The 19,488-nt window shown below is 39.1% G+C and overlaps 1 protein-coding gene across 6 annotated transcripts in view; it reads left to right on the top strand.

Annotated features, from left to right (window-relative positions):
• The window catches only part of rps6ka1 (ribosomal protein S6 kinase a, polypeptide 1), a 50,628-nt gene extending 31,173 nt beyond the window's left edge, over positions 1-19,455 (top strand). For 2 of the 6 annotated variants that reach the window (XM_086094059.1, XM_086094057.1), the window contains exons 3-22: positions 7,832-7,948; positions 8,040-8,121; positions 9,043-9,123; positions 10,580-10,659; positions 10,765-10,871; positions 11,372-11,409; positions 11,532-11,674; positions 11,974-12,044; positions 12,136-12,224; positions 12,810-12,874; positions 13,420-13,522; positions 13,615-13,745; positions 14,084-14,209; positions 14,284-14,373; positions 14,449-14,607; positions 15,356-15,517; positions 15,606-15,682; positions 15,771-15,888; positions 15,964-16,101; positions 17,458-19,455. In XM_086094059.1, coding sequence (XP_085950185.1) covers positions 7,832-7,948; positions 8,040-8,121; positions 9,043-9,123; positions 10,580-10,659; positions 10,765-10,871; positions 11,372-11,409; positions 11,532-11,674; positions 11,974-12,044; positions 12,136-12,224; positions 12,810-12,874; positions 13,420-13,522; positions 13,615-13,745; positions 14,084-14,209; positions 14,284-14,373; positions 14,449-14,607; positions 15,356-15,517; positions 15,606-15,682; positions 15,771-15,888; positions 15,964-16,101; positions 17,458-17,580 — 2,100 coding nt within the window. In that variant the 3' untranslated portion in view covers positions 17,581-19,455. Of the gene's footprint in view, positions 1-3,853; positions 4,017-5,797; positions 5,852-6,092; positions 6,443-7,831; positions 7,949-8,039; positions 8,122-9,042; positions 9,124-10,579; positions 10,872-11,371; positions 11,410-11,531; positions 11,675-11,973; positions 12,045-12,135; positions 12,225-12,809; positions 12,875-13,419; positions 13,523-13,614; positions 13,746-14,083; positions 14,210-14,283; positions 14,374-14,448; positions 14,608-15,355; positions 15,518-15,605; positions 15,683-15,770; positions 15,889-15,963; positions 16,102-17,457 lie in introns of those variants that run through there. The other 4 variants (XM_086094061.1, XM_086094063.1, XM_086094058.1 and 1 more) reach the window with 4 other exon arrangements.
• Positions 19,456-19,488: the final 33 nt, after the last annotated feature.

Genomic DNA, 19,488 nt, shown 5'->3' with positions numbered 1-19,488 from the left:
TTGTACGCACCTTTTGTTACCAAGTAGTTGTTGCTGCCAACTTTAGTAAATATTGCTCAGAATTGCTCAACTTAGGTGTTGTGTTGTTGTGATTTCACAAGAAGGGCATAGCATTGTTGTGTTCGCTGTTTTTCTTTGGGCAAGTTTCCCGATCATGCAATGCAAAGTGGCTACTATTTCAGTCCGATTGTGAACAAAAAAAGTAACTCTGAGGCGGAATCCAACAACAGTTAAAGGAAGTTTATTTTGTGATGTCATTGTTTGCTTACAAATTCTCCTAGCAGCCTGCTAGCTTGGTTTTTAAACTCTAATAACATCATCATCATCGTCATCATCATCTTCATCATCTTTCCCTCCATCCAGACTGACCAGCTATCGTGTCAGCTGGCTGACCTGCCTATCATCTTACTGCAATCCTTGTTGTCGTGCTATTAATATTCCAGATTGCCCGCGCAGGATTTCCTGCAGCATCCGTGCTAATCCCGTGCACATTTCCTGCGATGTTTTCCGTGGAAATGTGTTAGCCAATAATGTAACCCATTTGACCGTTTGCAGCTGTCACTCACCGATCTACGCTGCTGACTGATGGTGACGATGATGATGATGATGATGATGAGAGAGCCGGCGGAACGTCCTGTAAAATGAAAGGTATTAACCTTGTGTTGTAGGCGAGACCGAAGGGGATGAAAAGGTGAACACGTGTTATAGAGGAGCTTCCTGTCTGAAATGTCCGACCGAGCTCGGAGATTAACGAATCATGTGACTAAATGGAAGCAGGTTCTCTCCTTTGCTGCTCGTCTTTCAAACCGCCGATTTCAAGCAGGTTTTTGATTCATGGTCATTTTGTTGTGTTTGTGGTTCTTATTTGAGAATATGTTGCTGTCATGTCAATGCCCTAAGAAAGAGCCAGAGCTCTTGTATTGGATTTATTTATTTTTAAGTGTGCTAAGCATACTCAATGAAGGGTGTCTCGTCCCTGTAGAGTAAAGCAACCGGACTGAAAACGATGGCGAGAATTCGATTACGCAGCGAGAGGTAAACACTTTATTACTTAATACAGCGCAGCGCAGCGAAGCAGCCGTGTCGTCGGGATCCTTGACTCGACTCGCTCCCCGCTCTTATGACTTCTCCGTGCCGTTTAAACCTCTTCTCAAACCCTTCAGGCTAAGCTTTTATTAAAGTGCCTTGATTTAATGTGGTGAGGATTGCATTTGGTGCAGGGAAACGGTCTGCGCCGTTGCCTTAGTTCTCCTCCTACTCTTTGACTTCCTCTACCACCTGCAGCAGCGTGGTATGGCGAGCCACTGCCTGAATACAGTACGGAATTTGTCTAAAAAAATGCGGAATTTAATCTTTTAGAAGTGATCATTTTTTAACATTTATTTTGGTGCCACAAGACTTTTTAACTCCACCAAAAGTATTTAAAAAAAAAAATTTTTTTTGTGTGCTATCTGTGTAATTTGTCCACTAATTGTCAATGACCAAGCTCCTTTTAATGTCATCATTCCATATTTGAATGTGGGCTCATCTATTTTCAGTGATCAAAACAATACCTCTCACCTGTGCGCTTTCATGTTTGGTGAGGCAAATGAATGTGAAAGGAACTAGTTGAATTAACACGGCAGCACACTCATGCTTCATACAGCATTTATAGACAAAAAGGAATTGGGGTGGGGGTGGGGGTGGGGGTGGGGGTGGGGGGACGGGGGCTGCCGCGGGCAGAGTTTCAGACTGATAAATAGAGAGAGACATTAGCGCCTCTCACCTGACACGTCCTGGTGCCAGCCCGAGCAAGCGTCTGGACCCAAGACGAGATCATCTTTCTCAGAACTCCACAACATTGGGTCAAAGTCAGCACACCTCACACAAGATAGGTTTGCTTACGACTGCTTGAACAAACCCAAAGTATGTGTTGGAACCTGCAGGAAAATCATTTCCTGTCTTCATCTAGTGGCGTTTTGTAGGTGTTGCTGGAATTATCTAAAAGTTTTGTGTAGTCTGTGGACAGCAGTGATAATTTTGCAGATGAAAAATTTCCGTCATATTTTTCGTCACGAAAATGTAACTGCATTCATTCGGATCATGATGACTAAAATTGATTGACGAAAATTCACAAAATTCAATCAGAGGAAGGAATGAAACGCGGGTAGGAGAAAAGAACCAACCCCTCAAAAATTATTCGCTGCACTTTATTTAATATTCAAAGATGTTTGCATTTGTTGTGCAGCTGTAAGATTAATCTCTGGCAATTATGCACTTTTTATTTTATTTAGGTGAAAACTAAGTTTTAAAACGGCATATTATTGTCAGTTCAACATGTTTCATTGAAACCGAGTTTAAAAAGGATACCGTTAAATATGTCTCGCGTGTTAAACTACAGTTACAAATAGGCGTGTGATAATTTTCTGTATAAAAGTTTAAATGTATGCTGAATTGTCAATATCGTCAAAAAAAATTGGATTAAAAGTCAAATACAATCAGATGACTAAATTATGACTAAAACTTTAATAATTTTTTGTCAAAAGAATAAATAAAATTAAATACAAATTTCCTGTCAAAATTAACACTGGTGGACAGTAACTTTGATCAAATTTAGGTTTCACACTTGGAATTATTTTCCTTAACACCAATATTCCACCAGGTGGCGCCAAAGCAGTACTGTTATTGCTTGTTTTGAGCACAAAAAACAGTGAATAGTTTTCAGCAAATAATTGAAGTACAGTATATAAAAAATAAAGAAAAAAGTAGTTAATGCCGGCCCATTATTATGCGTGGGTCATTTGCATTTTCTTGGTTCAATGAATGTGTGTATGTAATCGATATTTAATTGTATTGTAATTAGCAGCCCAAACCTCTTGAAATGTGCACGTTTTTTTCTTTGAATTTTGAAGTATATTTTTTTTCCCCAGAAGATGCTAGTTGACATTGTTCCACTTTTGTAGAACTCCACCCGTTGTGGGTTTGAATTTGGCGCACGCAATGTGGTCTGCGGAATGGGCCGTAAATTTGGAGGACGCCAGACGGGGGCGGAGGGAAACCCGAGGCATAAATCCTATAAAACGGTATCGGCAATCTGTGGAAGCTCAAAATGAATTTGTATCGGATGTCGTTAGACTGAGCAGGTGCTCTGCGAGTCAAAGTTGAAGTGACAATGTCTTTTATCTTCGGTGTGTGTCCAGTATGGACTTATTAGGCAGTAGAAAGACAATCAAGCGCAGTGTTTGGCTGCATGTTTAGATGATCCTGTCTTTTTTGTGTGTACTTTAATGGCCTCTTGGCCGCTCTGTGTTCCAACTGTCAAGAGTGCAGGAAAAGAGGAAGCAGCGTCAACACACCCGCAGATAAATGTTGTCATTGTATGTTATTCGTTGTACTTATTATGCTGCAAGTCGGCCATTTATGACTTGTTCTTCCTGTACATTGTCGCCTCTGTGCCAAGCTCGGTTTAATTAACGTTTACGTGCACTGTGAGTTTACAACTTAACATGGCGAACATGCCCTTACTTGGACAACCTTTTCTTTGCTTTAAGGCTCCTCTTGTGTGTCGTTATGTCTTGTGTGTGTGGTGTTTTTTTTTTTTTTTTTGCTTCAACAAGCTGGTGGGTCTCATCTATTGTTCTATAGCTTAGCTCGTTAAGGATGGGACGACCCCAAAAATAATTAAAATTTCACTTGTGATTTTAATGCTTTTGAGGATAGACTTGAATATTTTCAGAAGTCATTCAGAATTGCGGCATTTGCCTTCGGAGGTTCCATCGTAACCTTCCCTTTGCGACCAGTTCTCGTTAATTCAGTCACAGTACACTTTCGTGGTTAAAAACCTCACTTCCCATTTTGCTGTGTGTGTGTGTGTGTGTGCGATGCAAAGCCGGTGAGCTAACGCGCATCTGACACAAATTGTTGGCCAACTCGAACGTTGCGTAGTCGTAAGCCGGTGTGTGCTGGGTTCCAAGTGACATGGAAAAGATCCGGACATGTGGAGGTTTCTATTCCGTACCAAAACACGCATGAGAGAGGCAAGTGGCAGGTTGTTGTTTTGTTTGGATTTTAGCATGTTGGATGTGAGAAATGTTCACTTTGATACAGTTGTATACACGTGTGTGTGTGTGTGTGTGTGTGTGTGCGTGTTTCTGTGTGTGTTGTAGGCACCTAATACGATCTCATTGTAAAGACTGTTTTTAGAGTCAGTCACCTTCAACATGTGGAATAGTGCTGAGGTGGGGAGGCAATATCAAAATGCATACGACTAAAAAAAAATCATAGATGGAATTTATTTTATTTTTATTTTTTTATCTTGCCTGTCCATTTGTCTACTTCCTTGTTCACTGATGTAAGGACTTACATTGCGGGGGGGGGGGACCATTTTTGATTTTTGGATGGACTGTTCCATTCCTGTTTCAGTGAAGAAGATGGTAAAAAGTGAGAATAAAAAAAAATCTTTACAAATATATATTAAGCCATTAATTATATTGTGAAATATAAGGCCGTATCTATGATTATATTAGTAGCTTTGTCGATCAATTAATAAATCGGATTAAATACACCTTTCAATTTCCATCCCTTTATTGAAAAAACAGGACTTTATTTCAGTTATGGATTTGGTCAGAAAATCACCAAAAATGCTGATCATTGTTTTCCAAAGTAAAAGCAGATGTAAATGTTTTATTTTGAAAAATCGATTTGCTTTCATAATAGAACAATTAATTTATTTGAAACTAAACAAGGTTTTTAAATAATGAATCAATTATCAAAATAATTATCCATTCATTTGAAAATCGATTAGTTGTTGATTAACCATTGCACCTCGAAATATAATATTCAATCATTAAACCATTGAATAAGTCATCAAATAAAATAAAATAAACATTTAATAAATACAATTTCATTTAATTATATTGTGGTAGATAAAAAAAAAAATGTTGTTAAATAAATAAATATTTTTTTAAATAATATTTTTGTATGAGTGGTTACACACAGTTGTGATTTGAGAGTCGAGGGTTCAAATCCAGGCTCTGGCCTTCCTGTGCTCCAGCATTCCTTCATGCGAGTGTGAATACAGTTGGCTAGAGACCACCGCCTCGCATGTCAGCTAGGATTTGCTCAAGCACACCCTAATGGATGGATAAGAAGGGTGTCATTTTTTAAGAGTTGTAATGTTAAATAATAAGTACAAACAAGTCACATTAAAAGAAAAAAAGGTGTAGTTGTAATTTTATAACAACATATTGCAACATTGCAATATTCAAATAGTCACAGGAGGACAGCTGTCATTTTAAGTTGCAATGCTATGCCAATAAAGTCTTAATAAATTACGTGAGAAATAAAGGTTTACATTTTCGGTATACTCTAAGAACAAATACATCATTTTAAATGATAGTTGTAATCATACAAGAATGAGAAACTACCAAAAGTTATATTAAAGTCCAGTAATTATGCTTCGCAAGAATGTAGATTACGCAACTCTTACTGTACTTCTACTGTCCTGTAGGGTGCGCCATGCACCGTCACCAGTTCTTTGAATAGCGGCTTCTGCTTGCAGGTTGACCTTATGTAGCCGGAAGGAAGTGAAGTCGGCTTAAGGGGCGAGAGGGAGGAAATGAGATGGGAGGGAGTGAGACAGAGAAAGAGACTTCCTGTTCTGTCCTGTCCTGACCTGTCCTGTCCTACCAGCCCCTCCCTGTCTGTGACCGTGTGTGTGTGCGTTGCGTGTGTTAGTGTTTGATCAATAGTTAAGAAAAACAAGCCAAACAATAATAATGATGATGTCATCTCTCCATTCCATTCCACCACCACTTAGAGCAAGTCTCATATCACGTGGATAGAGAAGGACTTTGCCATTATTAGTAGCCAGGTAAGTCACTTTGTACCTGTGCTGCTACTTCCTTCATGAGACAAAACTGTAATATAGAATATTCAAATGCTGGCATCTGCCCTTATTTGCCACCGGCACCTGTTTTTCACCACTTTTAGATGCCACATGACAAAATGCAGTATATGATTCGATTGCGGTGACTCGGCTTTTAAATGAAAGATCTCTCCTCCTGCCTTTTAACTTCAAAACGGTCGAATGTCTTGATTTGATAACTATGCCTTATGTTCTTATCACTTGTGGTTTATTATGTTTTTTTTTCTCCGTCGTGTTTCGATTGCGTGTGCCTTCTTGGGTGCAGGACTGTGAGAATGAAGGCAACCTCTTCCTTCCTGTTTGCCTACTTGTGATTCGTGTTCAACTGCAACTCAGTCAGTCGGAGGAGCGCAACCAGAGTCAGAAAGGCCGCCCCTTAAGAGTGTCGCGACTTGGGACATGGGCCCCGGGGCGAGATTTAAACTGAGTCGCTTTCTCCCTTTCTACCTACCCAAACAAACCAAAGGCTTGGCGGCGGCGGCGGCGGCGGCGGCGGCGGCTGCAGATACTTTGCCTGCACTGAAACACTTGGCGCCGGTAACCGTGACGACATCTCATTTAAAGTTCAGCTAAATATGTTTTTTTTTTTTGGGTTAGTGCGTGTATGTTAACGCTGCTTCCTGTTGCTGTTATTTGTCATGAGGAAGCTCAGCGTTTCACTCTGATTAAAATCGAATAACGTCACTTGACTATTTAGTGCTAAGGTCGCTCCTTTTAGTCTTATGATTGTATTCTACATAGCGATTTTACTCAAGCCATTTTCTCGGCAATTATTTTGAACACAATCAAATAAAATGTAAAATTGTAAACTGTAAAAAAAAAAAAGTATGTCTGTCATGGTAGTCACTGCTATGCCTCGGAATTTATTTTATTTATTTATTTAGTTAGTTAGTTTTAAGTGTTATGGTTGTTGTGTTTATTTTCACCTACCGCAAGTGGTTCTGGATCGTATCGCTGCGATTTAAACAGGTTTTTGCTGTATGTCTCCTTAGACGCCTTCAAATCATTAACATTAACTCTCAAAACTTTTTCAACCTGAAAAACAAGACTTCCTCAATTCTCCAAGTCCGCCATCATGATCATAACATTTAAATGACAAAGTTAGAGATGTTCGATGCTATTTTTTCCCCCCAGACCGATACCAATACAATGTACCGATACCACTACCAGCTTTGATACATAAAATGACATCATTTTAAAGACCTGACCTATATATCCCAATGTGAGGGTTTTTCCTTAAAATTGCATGAAATTAATGGCAAATTTCTGTTGTTCTAATTTCTCGTGCCCGATCGTAAAAAACGGCCATCAACCACCGTGACAAGTACTGATACCTTAACATAAGGCCAGGTATCGGGCCGATACCGAATCCTGGTATCAGTACTCACCCATCCCAAAAATATAATCGACCTAAATATTTTTAAACAAACAATTCTTAAAGGGATACTTGACTCTTTGAGCCATTTTCAGCAGTAAAAAGTTCATATTTTCTCCATAATTAATGTGATAACTTCATTATTTTTCACGTACAATTCAAACTTTTAAAAACACATTTTCTACTTGCTGTCGACTGAAGATGACATCACCTGTAATGTAACGGCCAATCATGGCTCAGTTTACTGACCAAACCCAGAAAACAAGTGAGCCATGATTGGTTGTTACCTACTTTCTCAGCACAGGTGATGTCATCTTCAATCGACAGCAAGTAGAAAATGTGTCTTTAAAGGTATTCATTGTACATGAAAAATAATGACGTTATCACATTAATTATAGACAAAATATGAACTCTTTGCTGCTGAAAAGTATCCCTTTAAAGATTCTTTCATGTACCACTAGAGGGAGCCCATTTGGGAATCACTAATGTCAATGGATCTCTGGGAGCATTTTGGACACTTTTATTAAATCCTTTTTTCCCCCCATATATAGGAAGATGGTGAAATCAAGGAAATCAACATCACCCATGTGGTCAAAGAGGGTTCGGAAAAAGCAGACGCGTCTCACTTTGAGCTGCTCAAAGTGTTGGGTCAGGGTTCCTTTGGGAAGGTAACGCGCGCGAGTTGGAAGCCGCATCTCTTCGCCCTCTGCGTTCTTTTGCCGCTCGCTCCTGACATTGCTTGCGTTTCGCACACTTGAGGTGTTCCTGGTGCGCAAGGTGACCCCTCCTGACGACAACCAGCTCTATGCAATGAAGGTCCTCAAGAAGGCCACACTCAAAGGTACCAGAGGGACTCTTGCGATTGAATTTCTTTGATTTCATTTGTATGAATACAAACCTTCTGTTTCAAACTGTGTTTTTTGTACAACTTATTCAGCTGTCGGGTTTATATACCACAGTAGTTAAAAGGAAAAAAAAAGGGGGAAAAAAGCTTCCTCGTTCAGTTAGAAACCACTTTGCACTGTTTATTCTCACACTGGGGATCTGCAGGCTGCAATAAATAAAGCGCTTAAATGCTTGTTGTTCTGTTGTATTTAACTGTGATTCCGTCATTTGCTCACCGATAAAATTGCAGTTACTGGGCAAGTCTGAGTAAAAACATCGACACTAGTTAACTCATTCACTGCCATTGACGACTATAGACGTCAAAAATTTATTTGAACTATTTCTTTTAGTTTCACATTTTTTCCCCATTTTTGTTAACAAGAGTATGAAATTTTTTTTTTTATTGTACATTTAGAACAGATATCAAATATGTGAACTCATGTGATTAATTAAAAATTTTTAAAAAAGTATCGCCTGATGCCGCTAATTAAAAAAGAAAAGAAAAGATGATTAAAAATTAGAGGCATCAGACGATTACATTTTTTAATTGTAATTAATCGCATGACTTTAATAGTTAGCTCACGATTAATCACAAATGTTATATCTGTTCTAAATGTACAATAAATAAGAATCTAGGTTTTCATATTCTTGTTAACCAAAGTGGAAAAAAATGTGAAACTAATAAGAAATAGTTCAAATGAATTTTTGACGTCTATAGTCGTTAATGGCAGTGAATGAGTTCATCAGCAGTGTGGCGACGAGTGTGCACGACAGTAGAGTAGCCAACGAAAAACACCATTTTCCTTTCAGGTGATTGAAATGCTGCATTAATGTCAGCTACTGTACGCGTTGTTGTTTTTTTTTCTTTCTTTACCAGTGAGAGATCGTGTGAGGACCAAGATGGAGAGAAACATCCTGGCTGATGTCAACCACCCGTTCATTGTCAAGCTGCACTACGGTCAGTCGGCCTCAGGGCCGTCGCCTCATTTAGACACGCACTCACATTCGAGTTGTCCCGCTATATCGCGGAAATTATAGTTAATAGCAATGTGTGATTACGTGTGTTTGGATGGGGAACGGTTGCTTTCTGATGCACTTTCAAAAAGATATCTTTTTATATTGATGTTATTTTTGATTATGACCAATTTAAGGCTGTATATTCGCAGGGGATGGGGAGAATGTTGGCGCACATATAATTGACACCCTTTGTAATTGCATTAAGGGAAAAAAAATATTTCATCCATAAAATTCTTGAATTAGTGGTGATAAAACACCCACTGCAAAAACGGACATCTTAGAGTAAGATATCATTTCTTAAATTTAACCAAAATGTGTTTATTTTGCTCTGACATGTTATTTTTTTTACTTAAAATGAGATTGTCAGACAAGATCATTCTGCTTATTTTAAGATACGTATTATTTAATTATCTTATTTGATCAAGCAGTCTTGGCATTAAGTGTTAACAGCCAGTTTTAAGTGCTATGAGGCTTAAAACAAGCATTTTCCACACTTTAAGATTGCTAACCAACATCAGTGGCCCTGAACTGGGGTTTCATAAATAGAATTTTCTTATTTTAAGATTTTGCATAATCTAGTAATAAGATAAATTAAAAAATATATAAGTGTGAAAACAATCAGACAAAAAGTGCAATTTAGCACTTTATTGTAAGCATTTTTTTTTGTAAAAATCATCAGTCCAAGTGGTTCGTTTCGTTATATTTATTTACTATATATTTACTATGCTAATTTTACTTCTTTCCACCTAATTTAGTACTAGCTCTGTGGTCTACTGTAGTGGTAGAGTGTCTGTCCTCAGACTGGAAGGTTGTGGGCTCAATCCCTGCCTGAGTCTTACCAAATATATATTTAAAAAACTGGACCTGTTACCTCCCTGCTTGACACTGAGGCTCAATTGGCTAAATGTAAATGATTGCGAATGTATTTTAATCAATATTATTTATCTAGTCAACATGACTTGTTTTTAATCTAAAAATACAATTTTCTTATTTTTCAAACTCTTACAGGTAAATTTAAGTAAAATTTTCTTAGCAGACAGCCTTGCTTATTTGGAGTAATCATTTTCTTATTTTACTATATTTGTTCTTACATTTTCTAATAATCTTTTTGCAGTGAATAAGCCCCTCCGACCCCAAAAAATAGATATTTTTAAATAAAATAAGAATCTGACCCCCTCTTAAAGGGGCATGCATATATCTAACACACAGACATTATTAACATTATTTTCTCTACATGTAATGTGTGGATTTTTTTAGTGTGTTCAAACGCTTGTATTTAAATGTTTACTAAGTATAAATGTGCATGTGGGATCATTAAAATCATACTAAAAAGAATGTTTGGCCTCTCTATGATTGGAGATGGAGAATTGGAGTGTCACTGTATATCCGATTTTCAGCTTTCCAGACTGAAGGGAAACTCTACTTGATCCTGGACTTCCTCCGCGGCGGCGATCTCTTCACCCGGCTGTCTAAAGAGGTGCGACCCCCCCCCCCCCCCCCCCTCAGTGTGTCGACGCCGCACGCCGTCTTTTCATGCAACATTCCTCCTGAAGCATCCTTCCCATCTGTTTGTGTCTCGCAGGTGATGTTCACAGAGGAGGATGTCAAGTTTTATCTTGCCGAGCTGGCGCTGGGCCTCGACCACCTCCACAGCTTGGGCATCATGTACAGAGACCTGAAGCCTGAAAAGTAAAACGTGTTGAATTTTCTGCATTTAATTTTTAATTTTTTATTGATTTGCTTTGCGTGGTTCTTGGATGACTGCAACATCGGTGCACATTTACTCTCACCTGAATTTCCACTTTCCCAAATGGAATACAAGCTACTGAATATTTTGTATACTATAGTATGTCTGACTTTGAGTGTTGAGTTAGCTGACTGCTAACTGGCTAACCTGTTAGCTAGGCTGGGGTCAGAGTCGTTGCCATCGGCAACTCCTGTATGAATGAACATGCCTATTATGTGTTTGTTCAATAAAGCAAAAGAAAGTGTTATAGTATTGTATGGCTATGGGGCATTTATGTACACATTTGTTGCCAATGTCAGAAGTGTAAGGGGATTAAAAAAAAAAGTCAGAATCACTGATATACAGAAGGTATGACATTGAAAAAAAGTGCAAATATTAGTTATGATATTTTTCGCTAGTATTATTTGTCGTGTCGCTAACATGTTCCACTTTTATGTTCCAGCATTCTTTTGGATGAGGAAGGTCACATCAAACTCACAGGTAAGAAAATAGGAAGGAAGTGCCCGAAAGTAACTCCAGAAGCCGCAAATGTTTTATTTATCTTCTCATCCATATTAAGGCTGACTTAAGTGAAGAACAAAAGTGTCGTTGGTGTCTTCCAGATTTTGGTCTGTGCAAAGAGGGCATTGACCACCATGAGAAGGCGTACTCCTTCTGTGGCACTGTGGAGTACATGGCACCCGAGGTGGTCAACAGGGTAGGGCACACCCACAGCGCCGACTGGTGGTCATTTGGAGTACTGATGGTAAGGAAAGAAGGTTCTCCATCATTTAATACTGGACGCTGAAAAAGTTTGGGATATTCGTCTTACTGGTAAAACTTTCAGAATGAATCGAAACTGCACTGTAATTTCTGCAGGTGAACTCGCTTTAAAAATAAAATTCACCTGCAAGGCCGCCGTGCGATTTGGGTTCGTCCGGAAATTTCACCAGAAAGCTCTAAACTTTTTATGAGTAGTGTGCATTCTATTTAAGACACTTTAATATTCCACTGCACAATAATGTAATACAAATGTGACGGAAAGCCACATGTTCTCTCTTCCAGTTTGAAATGTTGACTGGGTCGCTGCCCTTTCACGGGAAAGACCGCAAAGAAACAATGAACATGATTCTCAAGTGAGTGCAACTTCTCAACCGCACTTGTATTGATGATGATGATGATGATGATGATGATGATGATGTTGAGGAATGACTTTCTCTCTTGCAGGGCACGTCTGGGAATGCCTCAGTTCCTCAGCGCAGAAGCCCAGTCGCTTCTCCGAGCTCTGTTCAAGAGGAACCCCGGCAACAGACTGGGTCGGTTATCTCCGTTCACCACACACACACTTGACCCAGTAGGCTGCTTCTGTTTGGGTGCTGCAGCCAAGTCGTTAAATGGGCTTGAAGTATGAAGTTTAAAAGAAAAGAACAAATTAACATCACACAATAGAATGTTAACGATGACAACCTTGGCAAAATGAATGATAAAATAAAATAAAAAAAGGCCAAACAGGCCGATATATAATCAGGCTTTACAATCGCGATTCAGTCTTTGCACATTTTCAGCTAATGTAAGCAACAAATCTTTGAATTCACTTTACACGGTCTTTAAGTTTAATTGATACATGAAGTAGAGTTATTTACATCAAGACTAAGGCAGCATAGAAAATTGTAAATAAAAAGGTCAATTTAAAAATTTCTGCCTCTCACTTGTGAGCACTAGAATATGTTAGTGCTGAATTTCATAATCCTTCCTTCACCGTTATTACAAAGAAACCTAAATAGTTTTACAGTCCCGGACAATATGAACGTCATTGCACCCATTATCTAAGCATTGCCATATATTCAAATAAATATACTAAAATATAAAACGTTGCTGATTTTTTTATGATTTCATTTTAGGATCGGGTCCAGACGGAGCAGAAGAGATCAAACGTCAGGGATGGTTTTCCAACATTGACTGGAATGTGAGTATTTTTTTTTTAACCATTTTAGATATTGGTTTTGTTATGACAAATGTTTTATAGCGTATGTTTATTTACATTATTTTTTTGTTTTTTGTTTTTTGAACATCTTAATTTCAATTGCTTGGAGTAGTAGCTCTGAATACTAAACTGAACTAAACAATCTTTCATTCACACGACTTACAGTACAATGAATGACATCAATCGCATATTCGCAATTTAGCAAAACCCACACAGGCACATGGACAGCATGCAAGCTCCACACAGGAAGGCCGGAGCCCGGGTTCGAACTCGGGACCTCGAGACTATGTGGCGGATGTGCTAACTCATTCGTCCACCGTGCTGCTCATTGTTGAATTATAATGTGTACAATTAATATGCATACATTAAAACAGCAAATAGTGAAAGTTTTTAGATAATGTTTTTATTTGTATGAATAATTGCGTACACCAAATTATTGCCCGCTTTATCCAATGAATTGGATTACTGTAGCATTGTTGCCAGCTGCGTTTTTTTTTTCAAACAAAAAATATTTTCCCGTCTACCAGAAACTGTTCCGCAGAGAAATAAAACCCCCTTTCAAACCGGCGGTGGCACGTCCTGACGATACGTTCTACTTTGACTCCGAGTTCACCTCCCGCACGCCTAAAGGTAAAAAAAAAGAAAAAAAGTAGCGAACACCTTGGAAGTTTAGACTTTTTTTTTTTTTTGTGTCATTCAACTTTTCGTCCTCATTTGATCAGACTCTCCAGGCGTGCCGCCAAGTGCTGGAGCTCACCAGCTGTTCCGAGGCTTCAGCTTTATCGCGTCCAGCCTGTTGGAGGAGGAACGTTCAGCGGAACCCGTGCAGCCCCCTCCGCACCCGGTGGTCCAGGTAAGCCGGCAGTCACTTGAAAGGGTGAAAAGAAAAGACACAAGATCGTCCCTGGCTTACGCCGGCCCTTTAAGACAAGTAACATAACTTTACTCCGGGAAAAGGTGGTATATATACGTGTGTTATCTGTATGCATGCACCACAGCGCCCTCTAGGAGGCCAAGATGTGCACTACCTAATCAGCACATAATATCAGGCAATTTGAATAAGATTGTGTATGAGGACAAAAATCGACTCAAGTTTATTTTTTGAGCACTTTTAACAAATTGTTGTCCATAATAAGGATTCAACTAAGAACACAATAAATTTAAAACAAATCATTTCCTGTTCACTTGTAGCAGCTCCATGGAAAGAACTTGTTGTTCAGTGATGGCTACATACTGAAAGAGGACATCGGCATGGGCTCCTTCTCCGTGTGCAAGCGATGTGTCCACAAGGCCACCAACACGGAATACGCCGTCAAGGTACCGAGTGGCTCACTTGACCTGCGCCAAGGCCAGTACAATTCCAAGTCTGAGCTTGTTTTCCTGATTGACAGATGATCGACAAGACCAGCACAGACCCCTCCGAGGAGATCGAAATCCTGCTCCGATACGGACAGCATCCTAATATCATAACGCTGAAGGATGTGAGGATAATCCCGCGCGCAATCGTCACACTTATCTGAGATAATACCTAATGACTTTTCCTATGTGTGTTGCAGGTGTACGACACCGGCAAGCAGGTGTTCCTGGTGACGGAGCTGATGCGCGGAGGAGAGCTGCTCGATCGGATCCTCAAGCAGAAGTCCTTCTCGGAGAGGGAGGCCAGCGCCGTGCTGCACACCATCACCAAGACTGTGGAATACCTGCACTCGCAGGGGGTGAGGATGCAACACATTTAGCAGCCAGTAGTAGTATTGCCCTCGAACAGTGGTTCTTAACCTGGGTTCGATCAAGGCGCACAGATTTTTCTTATTTATTCGTTTATTTATTTCTTTATTTTTAGAAAAAGAAAAAAATATTATAAATAATTATATATTTAAAATAAATATATTTTAAAATAAATAAATTAAGAAATATTATTATTTTTTTATTATTTTTTTATTATTTTTTTTTTATTTTTTTGAAAAATAAAAATATATAAATAAATATACTTTTAAAACAAATATATTTTTGGGTAAAATAAATACATAAATGAATACAAAATTATATTTTTTCAAAGGAAAAAAGACACACATAATTTTCTTTCTTTCTTTCTTTCGTTTTATTTATTCTTTTTTTTTTAGAAAAAGAAAAAATATTATAAATATATTTTAAAACTAAATATATTTTTGGTAAAATAAATAAATACAAATTTTTTAAAGGAAAAAAGCACATCATTGTCTTTTTTTATTTATTAATTTACTTATTTGCATTTATTTTTTTAGAAAAATAAAACAAATATTTTATATAAATCTGTTTTTAAAATATATTTTTTTATAAAATAAAGTAAAAAACAAACAAAAATAAATATATATTTATTTTTATAAGGGAAAAAAAAGACGCACTGAATTTCTCATTATTATTGTTAAATAATGCTCGGTCGGTTTCCCTCTCTTCTCTTCTCTTCTCTTCTCTTCTCTTGTTTAGGTGGTGCACAGAGACCTGAAGCCCAGCAACATCCTCTACGTGGACGAGTCGGGTAACCCGGAGTCCATTCGGATCTGCGACTTCGGCTTCGCCAAGCAGCTGCGCGCCAACAACGGCTTGCTCATGACCCCGTGCTACACCGCCAACTTTGTGGCTCCTGAGGTGAGCCCTCCACATCTTGCGTCATAGTGCCTGTTTTTTTATATTTGCCATTTCTTGTAGAGAATAAAGATACATTTGTTTTCGGTAGGTGTTAAAGCGCCAAGGCTATGATGAGGGCTGCGACATCTGGAGTTTGGGAGTCTTGCTGTACACCATGCTGGCCGGGTAAATAATTCATCTCGCTCTTAAAAATGCGCCGCAACGTCCATTTCCGTCCTCGCATGGTCCTGTTTTTCTTGCTTCCATCTTTTAGCTTCACTCCATTCGCCAACGGACCCGAGGACACTCCCAATGAGATCCTGAACAGGATAGGCAACGGTCACTTCAGTTTGACCGGAGGCAATTGGGACACAGTGTCGGACGCTGCTAAGGTGCCACTTCTTACTTAGCGTGTTATTGGCATCCGTGGATCTTGACTCTTATCTCAAGTGCGCTCCTTGCTGCAGGACCTGGTGTCAAAAATGCTCCACGTGGACCCACATCAGAGACTGATCGCCAAGCAGGTCCTCAGACATCCGTGGATCGTCCAGAGAGACAAACTCCCCAACAGCCAGCTCCCGCACCAGGACCCCAAACTGGTCAAGGTGAGTCGGGCTCACTTGATTCTCGCATGATAACCTCACAGTCAATTTTGTACATTATACTCTAAAAAAAATATATATATATATATATTTTTTAGAGTAAAATTTACGCTTGGAAGAGAGTAAAATATTCAGAGTTATTTTAGTGTGTACAAGTGAATTTGCCTATCTCGTGAAAAAAAATACGGAGAGATTTTGACAACATTTTACTTAAAAAAATAAAATAAAATAAAAAAAATAAAAAACTTTTTTAAAGTAAAGTCACTCAAGGGTTTCGGAACAAACCCGCAACTTCAGGTTGGGAGACAGCCAATCTACTCCCTGAGCCATGCCACTCCTTTCTGTGTATATCGCTTGTGTCAGCTGGAGTCTTCGTACCTCATCATTTTTTGTCTCGTTTTGAATGTTAGCAAACAGTAGGAGTGGCATAGCTCAGGTGGCAGAGTCTCCCAAACTGAAGGTCGTGGGTTCATTTGTCAACCCTTGTGTATTTTTTTTTAAATAAACTAGTAAAATTTAGTCAAAAAATGTCCTAAAATTTACTTACAATTTCTGAGTGAAAAAAACTTGACTCGATTTTTGTCATGGGATAGGCCAATTCTCTCATACACTGTAAAAAAATACTTTGGGTAGTAGGGTAATTACAATTTTTTATAGGAATTTATCGTGTGCCTTTAATAATTAATTTGCGATTCATCACAAATGTTATGTTTTATATGTACAATAAAAACAAATTCAAAGTTTTCATATTCTTGTGAACATAAGTGGAAATGTTAAACTAATAGAAATATGGCTGCATCTTTTAGTCGTTGATACAGTAATTTCATAATAATTCATGAAATTGAATTAAAATTAATAATGTAAAATGTACTGTACTGTACTGTAAAAAAAGTGTGATATTGATTTGTGTTGAGGTTGCCACTAGATGGCATAATTGCAATTGTAAGGCATTAGTGGCAGCTCAGTGCATTTTTCTTTTCACAATAAGAGTTATACCATCTTTAACATGAAGTAACTTGTGAAATTCTGCACATTTTTAAAATTGTGAAGTGCAACTTGACCCCAGTCTCCATAAATATATGCGTTATTATTAAATCTATTATTGACGTGCACGTGTCTGCTGCGTTGCGACTGGAATTCCCGTGAAAAAAAAATGTTGTGGCGTTAAAGAAACTTTAAATGAACACACTAATTTTTGACACCCCTAACTTTGAGTAAAATGTACTTACTTTAAATGTAAATTTGACTCCTGTTGAGAGTAAAACGAACCATGTCGGAAAAAAAAAAGTCGCTAATTAGCACAGTAAAGCATTTATCATAGCATCCTAGTCCTGCTTAACACGGTTATGTGCGTCCCAGGGCGCCATGGCGGCCACATACTCAGCCCTGAAGAACTCGCAACCCACCCCGGAGCTCAAACCCATCGAGAGCTCCTTCCTGGCCCAGCGACGCGTCAAGAAGCTTCCGTCCACCACCCTGTAGACGCTCGCCGCGCCCCGTCTTGGGAGAAAGAAGCCCAGCCAACCAACCAGCTCGCTCGGGAGGGCACTACCAGCCAAGGAGCACTGACTGTGACCCTTAACCCCCCCCCTAGTGACGGCAAGCTGTGGACCAGCCAAAAATGGAGTGTGGGGGGGGGGGGGGGGAGTGTTTGTAATCTGTGTGCGCGCGCACGTGTTCCTGCATGACCACCATGCCACACAAACCCGCTCAGCCATCATTGGACGTCGTTCAGCTTGCTGCACGTTTATTTGTCTGCTTGATTTTGTCTGTCTGTACGTGTATGCATGTGTGTGCGTGTGTGTGCGTGCGCGTGCGTGCGTGCGTAAAGATCATGAGCTTTACATTAGCGGCTTTGTGCTGCTAAATCCGTTTGTGCCAGCATTACTGTCTAAAATGCTGTTTAACTGGGGGGGGGGTTGTAGTTGCGAGGTGGGAAAGCGGCTTATTGGTAATGTGAATAAAAGAATAGATATATAAAAATATATATTTCTGCCATAAATGCCTCTTTTGGCTTTGGTTGAGCCAGAACATGAGGATTCTGGGAAATGTCCAATTTTTGTTCACGTCAATCTTGTGTTTCTTTTTACCGTGTCAGTTGCATGACGTGCAGTGTGTGCCGTTCCTTCCTGCGTTTTGATTTTGACTGCACATCTCGTACACTGGTGGCTTTCTGTGAAAGAGACTCGGCATGTTCAAACATCGATATCGACTTTGTATTTCTTTCAATTTCATTTGGAATGCCGATTCCTGTGCTTGGCTGCTTTTGGTGTTGATTTTTTTTGTCCAAGGAACGCGTCGCTTGAAAATAGTGCAAGTTCAGCACATTGGTTATGTATGTGTAAAAAAAATTAATAATAATTAAAAGGTCTCGCAGTGTTTTGACAATGCGGCCGGGCAGACTGTTCTTTCCATTGAATCTAGTTTTTTTTCTATACTATTCACAAAAATTTGGGGGTATCGGGGCTTTCTGGTGAACTTTCAGGAAGAACCTGAAATGCGTTATAACCTTTAAAGTTGTTCTTTTTGCACAAACTTTTGAGCTGAACGGCAAATTTCACAACAGATCCATGAACTTTTCCAAGGATGTCCACGTCTATGACTTTCTGTGACCCTTCCGGTCTCTGCGGTTTATTTGATTCACGGGTTGCCCAATACAATTTGCATGTTCAATTTGATTTGGTATTTAACGGCTGTGTTCCTCGCGCTGTTCCCGTTTTTGACACTAGGGAGACCAAGATGACGACTAACAATTGAGCAACAGAACACGTGCTTTATGAGTGCGCCCTAAGCAGGTTGCAACAGAAACTGGAAGAGTGACTGAAAGGTAGAGATGTGGAAATCTTTTTTTTTTTCTTTTTTTTTTGGGGCATACATGTATAGTGCATTTTAGGTACATCCCGAAATATCAGCTAAAAAACCCAACATCCCTAACTTTTTGGAGTTAGCGTATCTGTCAAGTTACTGCCTGTGAGATCACACACACTTTCCCTGAAGCGCTGCTGTTTCCATTTAGCATTTTTTTTTTTAATGACATCCAAGTGTGTCGGCTTCCCAGGGTAGGTCCTGCTTTCAGCTCGGTGCCTAAAGGCCTACTTGGTGAGGAACGTGTGTTGAATGTCTTGCGTAAAAGAAGGGAAGAGCTTGTTGTGTGGCTGCGTAATCGTCCAACCAGCTGTTTTACCTCGAAAGGGATCATCATTTTCTATCATTTTCGTTCTTGTGTGGTGGCAAAAAAAAAGAAGAAAACAACAGACATTGTTTCTTTGACTAAACATGTGGTGTGTCTTATTGTATGATAAAGATGAAGATTTTTATATCTTACAAAATATTAAAGATTCAGTTGCTACAGTAAAACCGTCTCTTGTATTCTATGCGTGTGCCATTTAT

The sequence above is a fragment of the Leptonotus elevatus genome, chromosome 14 (assembly GCF_054856555.1).
Source record: "Leptonotus elevatus isolate MCC_2025b chromosome 14, RoL_Lele_1.0, whole genome shotgun sequence".
Taxonomy (NCBI): Eukaryota; Metazoa; Chordata; class Actinopteri; order Syngnathiformes; family Syngnathidae; genus Leptonotus; species Leptonotus elevatus.
Note: the sequence above shows the minus strand (reverse complement) of the source record. Positions and strands in the feature narration are given on the sequence as shown.